Raw genomic sequence first — 13,380 nt, 5'->3', positions numbered from 1 at the left:
GATTGAGAAGCATTAGGTTTGGAATTCTCCATTCAAATAAATCATTTGCTATATAAAAATGCTCTCCAAACGTGCTTTCAATCCTTAAAAAGACTGCTTGTATAGCTGAATGGTATCATTTCCCGTATCTGGTATCCCACGTTGCAAAAATAACAAGCTAGGAAACAAACCAACAATCAAGAAAAACCTAGCAAGGCCGTATTTTGCCTTTATTTTTACATTGATGAGAAACTGGGCTGATTCGACTGTGATCAGATGGAATTACTCCAGAATTACACCCTCAAAGGGAAAGGCATAATGTGGCCCTCCGGTGATAAATCTCTATGCTGAAGCGTAGTAACAAAGGCCACACCTGAGAAAGGCCTCTGGGAGAAAGGGAACACCTGCTAGCAGTGCTGACGAACAGGTGGAAGGCAGAGCGTTGCAGGCTCGATATCCTGTGGTTAGTGTTGTCATTACAAAGAGTGGTTTCCAGGTGCCCTCCCTGAAACCCCCCCACGCCTTTATTGAATGTTGCTGGTGAACCGATACCAGCGAGCTGCTTTGTGCTTCCGTGGAGATGCCCCAGGCAGCACCGCGTGACTGACTCCAGCCGCCTCGTTGCATTGGCGCACGGCAGCCCCGGCTGGCCTGCCCTGCCCTGCCCTGCCCTGTCCTCGCGGAGGTGCGTCGCGATGCCTGCTCTTCCTGGACACGTCCCCTGCGCCGCCACTGGGGCCAGGGGGCGGGAGAAGTGTGGGGCTGGCTGTGGGCAAAGGGGAACCTGCCCTAACCTACTTGCCCCTGTTACTAGCCCGCCAGGGGCTGCTCGGGAGACGGTGGCTGGTGCTGGTCGCCTTTGGTCAGCGGCATCAGCACCACGGACAGCTCCGAGCATTTACAGAGCAGCCGGCCCCGCGCTTCCCCGAAGCCGCTCTGGGACACCAGGGTGCCCCCGGCTCCCACGTGCTAACGGGGCTCCTGCACCGCCTCAGCGGTTTCGGGCAGGCGCCCGCTCCCGGTTGGCCGGACCGGGGGGGCTGGGGCGGAGCCCAGCGGCTTCGAGCACCAAGATGGGATCCTGGCTGCAGCTCAGCGCGTCCCCTAACGCTGCCTCCGGGCAGACACCCAGCCCCTCACTCCCAAGGGCGCCAGCGCCCCGGGGAGCGAGCGGAGCCCGCCGCTGGTGCCCGGCTCAGGGGAGTAGGCGCCCCCGTTTCCTTTCTCGCTGCTCTGGGCGCTGAGCTGAGGGCCTCGCCCTTGTCCCTGCGGGAGGGGGGATCGAGGGGGGGTCCTCTGTGCCTCCCCTCCCCCCACGGGCGCGCCAGCAGCCATGCGGTGGGCACGCGGGAAAGCACAAGGAGGGAGGTGCCGCTTTCCCGGGGTGCAGCGGAGGGAGGGGGCGGGCGAGGGGGCGCGCTTGTCCAGCCGGTGACGTAGTCCCCCTCCCCTCCCACCACAACCACCCCGGCGAGCTTCACAATGGGGCTGGCTGGGGGCTGCTACACCCCGCCGCGGCAAGAAGTTGTCGTTGCTTCGGCTGTGGGTGGCTGCAGGCGGGAGGCTGATGGGCTCCCCCAGATCCACCCTCCCAGCCGGCGGGGATGGGCAGGGATGAACCCCGCCGCCCGTGCACCGAGCTTAGGCGGCAAAGCCCGGACCGGAGACTCCCGCACGGGCAGGGAAGGCAGCTAGCTGCTTTCCCACCCAGCCTCCCTTCTCTGGCAGGCCCTAGGTTCTTGTGCTCCTTGCAGCTGCTGCGCTGGGGGGAGGGGGGAATGTGGCAGTGGTACCGAGGTGGATCTCATGCCTGATGTAGCTGTTTGTCGCTGAGTTTTGGAGAGATTTATTGGCTGGCTCCTGCTAAGCCACGCTTGAGTAATCCGAGCTGCTGCGCGCTGTGGTGAAGCCCGCAAGGCGGGGGGAGGAGGAGGGGGGAGCTGGAAAGCGGGGGACGTCACTCCCTCTGGTAGCAGAGCAACATTAGTCTTCCACCCTCTAACCATCACTACAGCTTGGGAAACTGCCGGGTCACATCCATTTGCATTGGGAAAATGGGCGATGTTTGGTGCTAGAGAAACAGATCGATCACCCTTGTGATTCTCCCTGCTCCTGTCCCAGCTTCCCCAACCCTTACCCACCCCAGACAATAGCCTCCGAGGTCCCCCAGAGGAAGGAGCGGGGATGGATCTGACTCCGGTAGGAAAAGCGCGTGTCTAGAAGTGGTGCTAATGGGAAGAGATGCTGTGATCCAAAGGAGGATGATTTGTCACAAAGGGTAGCTGGCTCAATGCTTTGGGCTGGAGCCGTGTAGGAGATCATTGGAGAAGTCATTGTGCACCGAAGTCAGTGAGCCGAAGATCTATACAAACATGCCTGTTCGCAGAGGGCATGTGGCACCACAAAATACATTTTTGGGCACAATCATACGAAAATTTGAAGGGCAAAGTAAGTTCTCTCTCTCTTTCTCTCTATTTTGATACAGTAGTCTGGATCTGCTCGGGACTAGATGGATAGGAGCTCCAGACTGTTTTAAGTTTGTAGGTTGAAAAAGGAAAATAAGAGGCAAGGAAGGGATCCCTAAGAGCCTTGCTGTTGTTATGACTGATCTAGATTACAGATCCCCCCCTCCTGCATCTTAAGGGGCAGTTTTAATTAGTGACTGTGTTATATTTTGTCTTGTAGCTAATGTACCTATATTTCAGTCATTCAGACTATTGGAGGGGCTTATGCAATAAAAACATTGTTTAAAAAAAACATAAATCAGAACAGGCAGTCTTTGATTTAGATGAAACAAATAACACCCAGAGGAATTGTTAGGGGGGAAAGTGCACTTATTAGCTTGTCTTCTGCACTGCATTTTCAACATATTTATCAGTGATATTTTTATTTATCATTAATCTATGGAAGCTTACAGAATCTATTAAATCAATGCAAATACATCCCAAGCGAGGATGCATATAGTCTATGGTAGTCTTCAAAATGCAATAGTTTATTACCTGTCAAGTAGATTGCAGCTTTCATGTTTTTCTTTTGTTTGAATTCCAATTTAGTGTACATCTAACACTTGAAACTTAAAATGAATTTTAGAACAGGTCCCAGAGAACAGTATGTTTGATACACCTGCTCTAATTTAAATATTTAGCATGCATACAATATATAAGACAACTACAAAAATAAACTAAGTTTAGCTTATACACTTTGCAGTTCCTTCCCTAAATATATCTACAGCAAATTTAATATTTGTGTAACTGGTGTAAGAAATAAAGGCCAGATCCCACAAGTCTTATTTATGTAAGTATTAAAAATCAATGGTACTGTTTTTGTTAGTAAGATTTTACAGACACAGTTATTAAATTGGGTGACTTACTACTGTTGTGGTGAATAAAGTTAGTGAATAATACAATATCCTTGAAATCACTCATACAAAGTTTTTGTGAAAATTCAGCATAACATGAAGACAGTGGGGAAAGTTCATGTAAATGCACTGACTTTCTACAAAGGTTTTGGTGTTAGAAAATAATATATTTAATTTTAAAATACTAATTTAGGGCCATAAAATTGTCACTTAACCCATTATACATTTTATTAAAGTCAAGGGGTCTGCTTGTGTGAACAAGGCATCAGTGGTGATAACACGGCAATTGTATCAAAGTTGAATATACATTTGTAAAATGGGAATAGAATGTAGTGCAATTGTAACACAAATAAGTTAACAACTGAGATATATTGCTCTCAGGTGAAAGTTTAAAAAGATATGTGTGGCTTAAGCACATTTCTTTACAAGTGTTGTTAAGACTAGAATTTGGCTTCTGTGCATGGTTTGTTTGAAATAGTGATTTTTAATCATGGAATTCTGTAATTTCACCTTTGTGTAATAACTAGAGCTTATAACAACTATACAAGTGACTGATCATATTACATTCATTTTCCCGGGAGTTTAATGGAAAATTAGTTCATAGGCTTGATCCTCTTCATATACAATCAGTGGAAAAAATCATATTGGCTTGTACAGTGCAGGATGGAGCTCTTTGGAGCTGATCCTGACAAGATCTCATGCAGATAAAGCTTCCACTAACTCTTCACAGGAGTTTTCCTCAATAAAGACTTGCAGGACTGAACTGGGTTTCAGTGACATGAAAAAGGTATTATAAATTTGAAATTCACCAAAAGATTAGCAAAAGGATGTTCTGAATCTGGTTTGATTATATTTTCGTAAAAGTTATCATCTTCTAATTTAATGTATAACAAGTCTACTGAAGTTTTTTTTAAGAGCTCTGGGTCAAGATGTTTAAAGATCTCAATGTCATAGAAATCACATGCAAAAAATAAATTCTTCAATATCTGTCCATGCAGCCACCGCTTCATGGAATGTTGAAAAAATACTGAAAAATGCATTGCTTTCTTGTATTGCAGATAAAAAATTCATCATTGCTAATGCAAGAGTGCAGAACTGTGCTATCATCTACTGCAATGATGGGTTTTGTGAAATGACTGGATTCTCCAGACCAGATGTCATGCAGAAACCCTGCACTTGTGATTTCCTCCATGGGCCAGAGACCAAAAGGCACCACATTGCCCAAATTGCCCAGGCTCTGCTTGGGTCAGAGGAGAGGAAAGTGGAAGTCACATATTATCACAAAGATGGTAAAGTTTCTCTGTTTTAAAGATTTTTAGTGCTGGGGGGTGGGGAGGAGGGCAGGGTATAAGAAGTTATCTTGTAAAAGGATTTGACATTCTGGGCAAAATCCTCAGTGGGTGAGGATTTACGCCATGTGGAGATTGGTCCGCATATATTCAATTTTGATATTATACGTTTCTATGCATCCATCTATTTAGAATTGGAAGAAAAATCACTATTTTATTTATTGCATGACCAATGTACAAAACAATGAACAACTTTTAAAGGCACTGAAATAAAGGGCCTGCTGCTTCTTTCACGTTCACTGGTATTAATCAGGAATAACTCTACTGAAGTCAAGGGAATTGCACTCGTATAAAACTGGTGTAAGTAAAGGAGACTCAAACCTAGATTGTTAGTTTCTATGGACAGTTTTGTATCAGACTGTAGTAACAACTAATAAGTAGAGCCCTGCAAATCCACAGATATCCTCTTTATATTTACTTTATATCTGCAGGTATCCACTTTCATGGATGTGGATGAGGATATCCACAGCTCATTTTTATACACATTTTGTACCAAGAACCATGCAAATTTGTGGATATCTGCTTTATATCTGTGAGTCTTCACATCCATGGATGTCAATGTAGATATTCATGACTCATTTTTGCAGATACAGATGAGGTTACAAATTTTGTACCTATACAGGGCTCTACATACAAGTGCCATGTGTTTAAACTCTGCAACCCATGCTCAGCTTGAGCTGTATCTTGATGTAAAAGGGATATCTGAATAAAGTGCTACTCATCCTGGCTATGTCTACACTGGCCCCTTTTCCGAAAGGGGCATGCTAATTTTCAACTTCAGAATAGGGAAATCCGCGGGGGATTTAGATATCCCCCGCGGGATTTAAATAAAGATGTCCGCTGCTTTTTTCCGGCTTGTAGATTAGCCGGAAAAAAGCGTCTAGACTGGCCCGATCCTCCGGAATAAAGACCTATTCCGGAGGATCTCTTATTCCTACTTCAAAGTAGGAACTTATCTACAAGCCGGAAAAAGCGGCAGACATCTTTATTTAAATCCCGCGGGGGATATTTAAATCCCCCGCGGATTTCCCTATTCTGAAGTTGAAAATTAGCATGCCCCTTTCGGAAAAGGGGCCAGTGTAGACGTAGTCCCTGAGTTAAGGGTAACAGAATATGACCTTTGCTAAGTGAAATGTAATTGAAAAAAGAGACAAATTCTTCTCCTAGTCATGCTATTGTAAGTGCTAAGTAACAAATTAAATCCAGAATGATGCTGTTATAACAAAGGATTGGGGCCCCATCAAAACTGAAGGGAATGCAGTCTGCTTCTGTTCTCCCCAGCCTAAGAGGAAGAATGCAAATTGAACAGAATACTCAAGGGAGAGATCTTGGAGTCATTGTGGATAGTTCTCTGAAAACATCCACTCAGTGTGCAGCAGCAGTCAAAAATGCAAACAGAAAGTTAGGAATCCTTAAAAAAGGAATAGAGAATAAGACAGAGAATATCTTATTGTCTCTATAGAAAACCATGGTATGCCCACATCTTGAACACTGTGTACAGATGTGGTCGCCTCATCTCAGAAAAGATATATTATCATTGGAAAAGTTCCAGAAAAGGGCAACAGAAATTATTAAGGTCCCTTATGAAGACAGATTTAAAAGACTTCTACCTTAGAAAAGAGGAGACAAAGGGGGTGATATGATAGAGGTCTCTAAAATCATGACTGGTGTGGAAAATGTGAATAAGGAAACATTTTTTACTTATTCTCACAATATAAGTATTAGGGGTCACCAAATGAAATTAATAGGCAGTAGGTTTAAGATAAACAAAAGGAAGTTTTTCTTCACTCAGCGCACAGTGAACCTGTGGAATTCCTTGCCAAAGGATATGATGAAAACTAGGACTTTAACATGGTTTAAAAAAGAGCTAGATAGATTCATGAAGGTTAGGTCCATCAATGGCTATTAGCCAGGATGGGTAGGAATGGTGTCCCTAGCCTCTGTTTGTCTGGAAATGTGTGAGAGGAGAGAAATCATGTGGGGATTACCTGTTGTGTTCTGTCCCTCTGGGGCATCTGATATTGGCCACTGTCGGCAGACAGGATACTGGGCTAGATGGACTTTTGGTCTGACACGGTACCACCATTCTTATGTTCTTAACATCATTTGTATTATTATTGACACATGGAAAAAAGAGTAAAACAACTATATTTACTGCTGAAAGCATGAAAGGAATATAATGTCCATGTGTTCTGAAAATGATGCATCTGCACGTGGGAATACTACAAAACTAAATAATTATGATTCTTTATAGTTAAGTTTCAGAACTGTTTCTGATTACTCAGCATTATTTACAAGAATGTCTACCTTCAAAGAGGACTGAGTAATGTATTAGTATGATGTACAATATTCTGTCCCTCACTGTGTATATACTCAAGAGAGAAAGCAAAGGAAACTCATATATTCAAATGGTGAGCTTAATTTAGTTTTGGAGACATGCCAGAATGCTCTTTGCATTAGTTCCAGAACTGTAACAACAGAAGCTCTTAAGCTTTAAAGTCAAAGAGCCTAATTCTATTCTCAGTTATTGTTATTCCAAAGTGACACCAATGAAGTAAATAGTGTTGTTCCAGAATTATTCTGGAGAAATTGAGAGCAAAATACATCTTACAGGTTACCTCTCCTCCACCATCTGATATTTTAAAGGTATTCTCTTTATCCTTTAGATTCTCATATTCTCTTTCACATGAGACCCAACCCCTGAATCAGAACAATTCTTAACTTTGGGGAAATTAAAAGTTGGTAGAGATCCTCACGTAGGGTAAAGCTGCTTTGGTCAGTTGATTTCACTAAGGATCTGGCCTTCTTTGTCTTGTGGAATTTTTTAATCTATGTATGTTAACATGAAATATAAAATAAAAGTAGAATTGGAAGTGTGAAACACCAAAACTAATTTTGAGGAGATCACAGCTGTCAGAGCGAAGCGCTAGCTTCAGGGTACGATCACTCAGAAGTATGCTTCCTGCTCCAGTATGCAAAAATTATTGAAGGAGAGATGGTGGGGGGAGAAAGAGGAAAATGGTGTTTATGTAAATAATCAATGAATTGTCAGATACCTTTTTTTTAAAATAACACATTTCTGAAATGCAGAATTCTAATATTATTCAACCTGACTCATTATAGACCACTGAGAGTAAAATACAAATAAGGCAAATGTCTATTTTTTTTCCACATCTTACTTATTTTTTTCAGTTTGCAATATATAATTTATTGAATTATTGAGCATTTAGGGGAAAATGCTGTAAACAGTTATTCACAAGAGTAACTATATTTTCATGAATAGTCAATTTAAACTTAAAGGTAAAATCCATGTATGTGTAGCTCAGCAATGGGTAACTTAAGCTAATGAGTGAGCTGCATGAGTGGCCCTCCTTCATCTCAGTGGGCTTCGAGGTTGTCGTAACCCAGACAGTCTCCCAGGATACAGTAGTTTTGCTTACTGTGTTTGCACACTTAGAATTTTTGGGGTGCACCAACTGAACCATAGCAACACTTGGATTGGATACAGTGGTAGCACATTGTTCTCACAATCAATGTTGTGTGCAATCAGCACACACTTCATGTATTACTTCACTTCAAGACAGGTGTGTCTTTTTAGTAATACTGGTAGAAAAAATGATGCAGCATTAAAAACCAGCAAAATCTGGCAACCCTGATATGGGAAATGGTAAACAAAATGTCTTGCAGGTCACGCTTAAAACCCTGATGGGCTGCATGCAGTCTGTGGACTGCAGGTCACCCACCATTGTTATAGTTACTCCTTCAGCCAGGGGTTTGAAGAATCAAACCCTTTAGAAAGCCACAGATAGTGTATTTTCACAAATTAGGACTTAAATCCTTCAAAGATTTACTATTGAGCAAAATAACATATCATGAACACTACATTTTAATAAGCCTTTGCAGATTTGGGTCCAACTTTTGAAACTTAAATACAGAGAATTAAGGGATTACTACAGCACACTAGGGCTATGTCTACACTCGCGGCTTCATGTGCGAGAAATATGCAAATGAGGCTAAACGTGAAATATCGCTGAGCCTCCTTTGCATACCTCTTGTGCAGTGCCATTATTCCTGAAAATAATCGGTGTAGTGGCATTGCGCAAGAGGGGTTTTATTTTAGTTTTCATAAAAAGTATATGCATATATTTTATATATAAACAAACTTGGCAGAATACAATTTTTAAAAATAATTTGATGGTTATCATGTCTTTCAATTTAAATGTTTTACAATTTTAAAAATTATGGGCAATATTTTTTGTTGGCTTGTGGGTACAATAATTTACAAACCTTACCAATATTTAATGTTAAAAACCTAATTCTTTCTAGCCTATATATATCAGTGAGATCTTTCTAGAACACTTTCCAAGTTTCTGAAGTGGGCAGTAAGGTAGGATGGGAAGGAGGGTGGTAGACTAGATGACCTCCTGAGATCTCTTCCAACCCTAATATTTTATGATGGGCAATTGATGCCTATGATTACTGCTCATTTTGTATTTTTCAAGGACTATTTTTATTTTAAAGTGCTCAATCAAGTGAACAGTTATGCATATAACTTATTCATCTGAGTAGTACCAATGAAATACTTAGTGCTTAAAGGTTTGATTTAATCTGTGCACTAATTAAGAAAATGCATTCGTGCTATATAGCCATACACACCAAAATATTCTTACAAACACGATATTTTGGAGATTCACTAGTTTCCATAGTTATGAAGCCCATACTTCCAGTTCAGAAGAGCTGCAAGAGTTTTGACTTTATGCCTGTCAATGAAACAAGACTTAAATTTTGAGAAAAGGTCACTTTTGTAGCAGTCTGATTTTAGAAAAATGATCACTTTCTGAAGCTGAACAGAGGTTCTGAATATTTAAATAAATCCCATTAATAAATAATTAAATAAGTTCCATTAATCAGATAGGGCATGTCTACACTAGGAAATCATTTAGAAATAACTTATTTTGAAATAATAACTCCTGAAATAATACTTTTTAAATAGCATGTCCACACTCTGGGGAAACCTCGAAATTAGTCCGAGGCAGGCTTCATTAATGCGGATGTGCTACTTTGATTTAGAGCCCCTGAAACACAGGAAAGTAATTAGTTTGCATTACTCTGTGGAGTAGTTATTTTGAAATAGGGAAATCAGAGCATCCACACTACTGCTATTTCAAAATAACTATTTTGAAATTAGTGTTATTCCTTGTGGAAAGCAGGAGTTATTATTTCAAAATAACCAGCCTGTTGTTTTGAAATAATGGGTTTGGTAGCATGGACGCACCTCTCATTATTTCAAAATATCACCACCATGTACGCTTCCCACTACAGTATATATGATGAGGGAAGAGAATATACGTAACTGTGTTGAAACAAATTAAATGACATGAATTTGGGATGATTAATCAAGCCAGCAGGGTTTATTCCAATGATATGGGCAACAAAAACCTCAAAGGTTTTTGAAAATGTACTTGTAAAAGCTCTGCTTACATCTCATATAAATCTGAAATATATTTTTTATCAGAAACAATTCTCCTTGTATAGATGACATTTTCTTCATTTCCCTTTCTTCATTCTTTGTTAATACGGGTCTTTGTATAATACAGTTATTGTTTCTGAATCCCTAATCATTTGTTCCAAAAACATGAAGAAGAGCTCAAAAGTTTTTTTTTCTTTCACCAACAGAAATTGGTCCAAAATGTTATTTTATAATATTATTTATAACATGGGTGAGGTAGGTGTGTGTGTGTGTGTGTGTGTGTGTGCACACACACACACACACACCCTTTACCTATAAAGCCTGTTCCAAAAGAGGCAATTATGAGGTCACCAAAAGAATGAGTCTATGTCTACACTACATGGTTTTTGCACAACAACGTCCATTTTTTTCACAAAAACAGCCAGAGTGTCCACACCTCAAGGCTGTTTTTGTGCAAACAAAACAAACAAACAAACAAACAAAAACCCAGGAAATTGACATGACAGATGGCTTTTGCCAATAGAGTTATTCCTCTCCCTATGAGGAAAAATTCCTTTTTGCGCTACAGCTCTTGTGCAAAAAGGCATGTGTGGATGCTCTGCAGGGGTTTCTTGTTCAAAAAGAAACAGGTGCTCTGATGTCCATTCTATTAATGGTTATCCGAGTTTTCTTGCACAAGAGTGTCCATGCAGTGTGGATGCTCTCTTGAGCAAAAGCACATTGCTTTTGCAATGCACTTTTGAGGAGTGGACGCACTTTTGTGCAAGAAGTTTTTGCGGAAGATGTCTTCCACAAAAACTTTCTTGCACAAAAACCCTGGAGTGTAGACAAAGCCTTAAGCTACATCTACACTGTAGGCTTTTTGCGCAAGAACGGCCATTCTTGCACAAAAGCTTGTGGAGCGTCTACACTACACACATGTTCTTCCGAACTAGCGGACATTTAAAAATGGCGGCGCCCGGCAACATGCAAATGAATCCCGGGAAATTCAAATCCCGGGCTTCATTTGCAACTCCGGTTGCCTACATTAACCACCCTAGTTCGAACTAGGGTGGTAGTGTAGACATACCCTTGCATCCCTTTTACGGAAAAGGGATGCAGTCTAGACACAGCCTTAGAGAAATGCAGAAAAAAGTCACAAGTGGCATCATTTCCAAATAGAATGTTTTTCAAAGTTGCCTATGAGTCATTAGCAGTTGTTTAAATTAATTATTCTAATACAGTGTGTTCCTGTCTGTTAATAATTTCCTCTCCCCAACTGGTCATCTAGAGAGCTAGATCTGTAATACATACCTTACAAGGTAAGATATTGTTTATATAGGATATCAGTTTTTGGTTTAATAAAGTTATTTGTAGAAGTGTTTGACAGCTCTTCCTTTGAGGACTGGATATTACAGTTTAATTATTACATAAAACATCCTTGACAGCAGTAAAATAATACTTGAGAAAGCTGTAAAGTTTTGACATGAAAATATAAATTATACAGAAATTAAGGATGGGCATATGTTAATCTAAGTATATTGCCATTGTATACTTTTTTGGCATGTGCTCAGCAGACAACAGTATGATATAACTAATATAATAGCCTAATTATCTGCTTATTCATATGAAGTACTGGAGTTCTTTAACCACTTTACATAGATGTAGTTATTTATGTTTAGAAAGTACCTATGAAGGATATAACAATGATTAAAAAGATGATAGGAGAAAAGTGTGGTTTCAGACAGTTGTCATGTAAACAGCAAGAAGTACTTGTCATTCATCTAATTTGAGTTGTCCAGTGTGCAAGAGATGATTGTAGAATACAAATATTTTTCTTTGAAAAGTCACTGAGGTTTCAAATGAATGGTTGCCTAATCTCTAAGTTTTTTAATTGCTGCTTTTCAAACTAAGAAAAATAAAATGCACCAAAATATTGCTTAAGTTAAGTACTAGTGTCCTGAGCCTAGTCAGAAATGTCAATACATATTTGAATAATAGGTATATGCATTCTGCTTCAGCTACAGCAACATTTTTATCACCTTAGCATTTCTTATATGCCCTGAATTGATCATTCACAATATACAAGGTAGACTTGACAAGCCCACTCTCATAGTCACAGAAAAAGCAAGAAAGCCCTTCTGTAACGATGAGTTTTTCAAAAACATTTTAAAAAGCCACATATGAATGTGTCTACGTTAGAATAATCATGAAATGTTATGGATTGAAAGCAAGGAAATAAGCAACCTTTCTCCATGGAACAGATACAGCACCATCACTTGTACTTCAGACTCCAGACTACCCCACTTCCTGGTGACTCAATGTGTTACTCTCCCCGGCTGTGTCCAGACTCAGGGGTTTTTTCGGGAAAAGTAGCCTTTTTCCGAAAAAACTTCACCTGCGTCTAGACTGCAGCCACGTTCTTTCGAAATTAAATCGAAAGAACGCGGCTTTTCTTTCGACGGCGGTAAACCTCATTTCACGAGGAAGAACGCCTTCTTTCGAAAGTGCTTCTTTCGAAAGAAGGCGTTCTTGAATGTAAATAGGGCTTCTTCGAAAGAGAGCATCCAGACTCACTGGGTGCTTTCTTTCGAAAAAGCGGCTTGCTCTTTCGAAAGTTCCGCGTGCAGTCTAGACGCTCTCTTTCGAAAGAGCCTCTTTCGAAAGTATCTTTCGAAAGAGGCTCTTTCGAAAGAGGCTTGCAGTCTAGACATAGCCCCCATGTCACTGAGCCTTGAGCTAGAAGGATCAGCTGTAGCTCAGTATCCACAATCAATATTCTGCACCTTTGTTAGTTCTTATTAAGATGGGAGTGGGCGTTCCCTCTTTCTTTTGCTTCTTCTCTTTCATCTCCTTTTCTGTGGTTTGACTGGTTTTTTTTTGGTCTGTTTACAGTAATTCACTAAGAATGGGACTGAAATTTCTAACTTATTTCACATAGGACACAAAATGGTCAGAACATAAACTTTCCATCCTACTGTGCTGCACTGGTGTCAAACCAACTATTTAGAGGTGATGATTCATATAATTTTTACTCCCCTGAATTATTGACTTCCTCAGCTTTTACAAAACAAATTGTTTTTAAAATGTTAGTTAAAGTGAGTTTATTATGAGTTTTTGTGTGGAAGAAAAGTTTCTTTCTACTTTCCATGCACTCCTGCTAACTGGATGTTTCAATGAGGGAAAAGGGGAACAAAAATTAAAATTAGTCTTTGTCAGAATTCTGAACCTGTTGTGTGTATATA

General features: G+C 40.7%; 1 protein-coding gene across 1 annotated transcript in view; it reads left to right on the top strand.

Moving 5' to 3' along the window:
* The first annotated feature begins 1,498 nt into the window (after window positions 1-1,498).
* The window catches only part of KCNH7 (potassium voltage-gated channel subfamily H member 7), a 406,542-nt gene continuing 394,660 nt past the window's right edge, over window positions 1,499-13,380 (top strand). The window contains exons 1-2 of the mRNA XM_075933507.1: window positions 1,499-2,427; window positions 4,396-4,626. Of these exons, the coding sequence (XP_075789622.1) occupies window positions 2,352-2,427; window positions 4,396-4,626 (307 nt within the window). The 5' untranslated portion in view covers window positions 1,499-2,351. The remainder of the gene's footprint in view (window positions 2,428-4,395; window positions 4,627-13,380) is intronic.

The sequence above is a fragment of the Pelodiscus sinensis genome, chromosome 7, assembly GCF_049634645.1.
Source record: "Pelodiscus sinensis isolate JC-2024 chromosome 7, ASM4963464v1, whole genome shotgun sequence".
NCBI lineage: Eukaryota > Metazoa > Chordata > Testudines > Trionychidae > Pelodiscus > Pelodiscus sinensis.
Note: the sequence above shows the minus strand (reverse complement) of the source record. Positions and strands in the feature narration are given on the sequence as shown.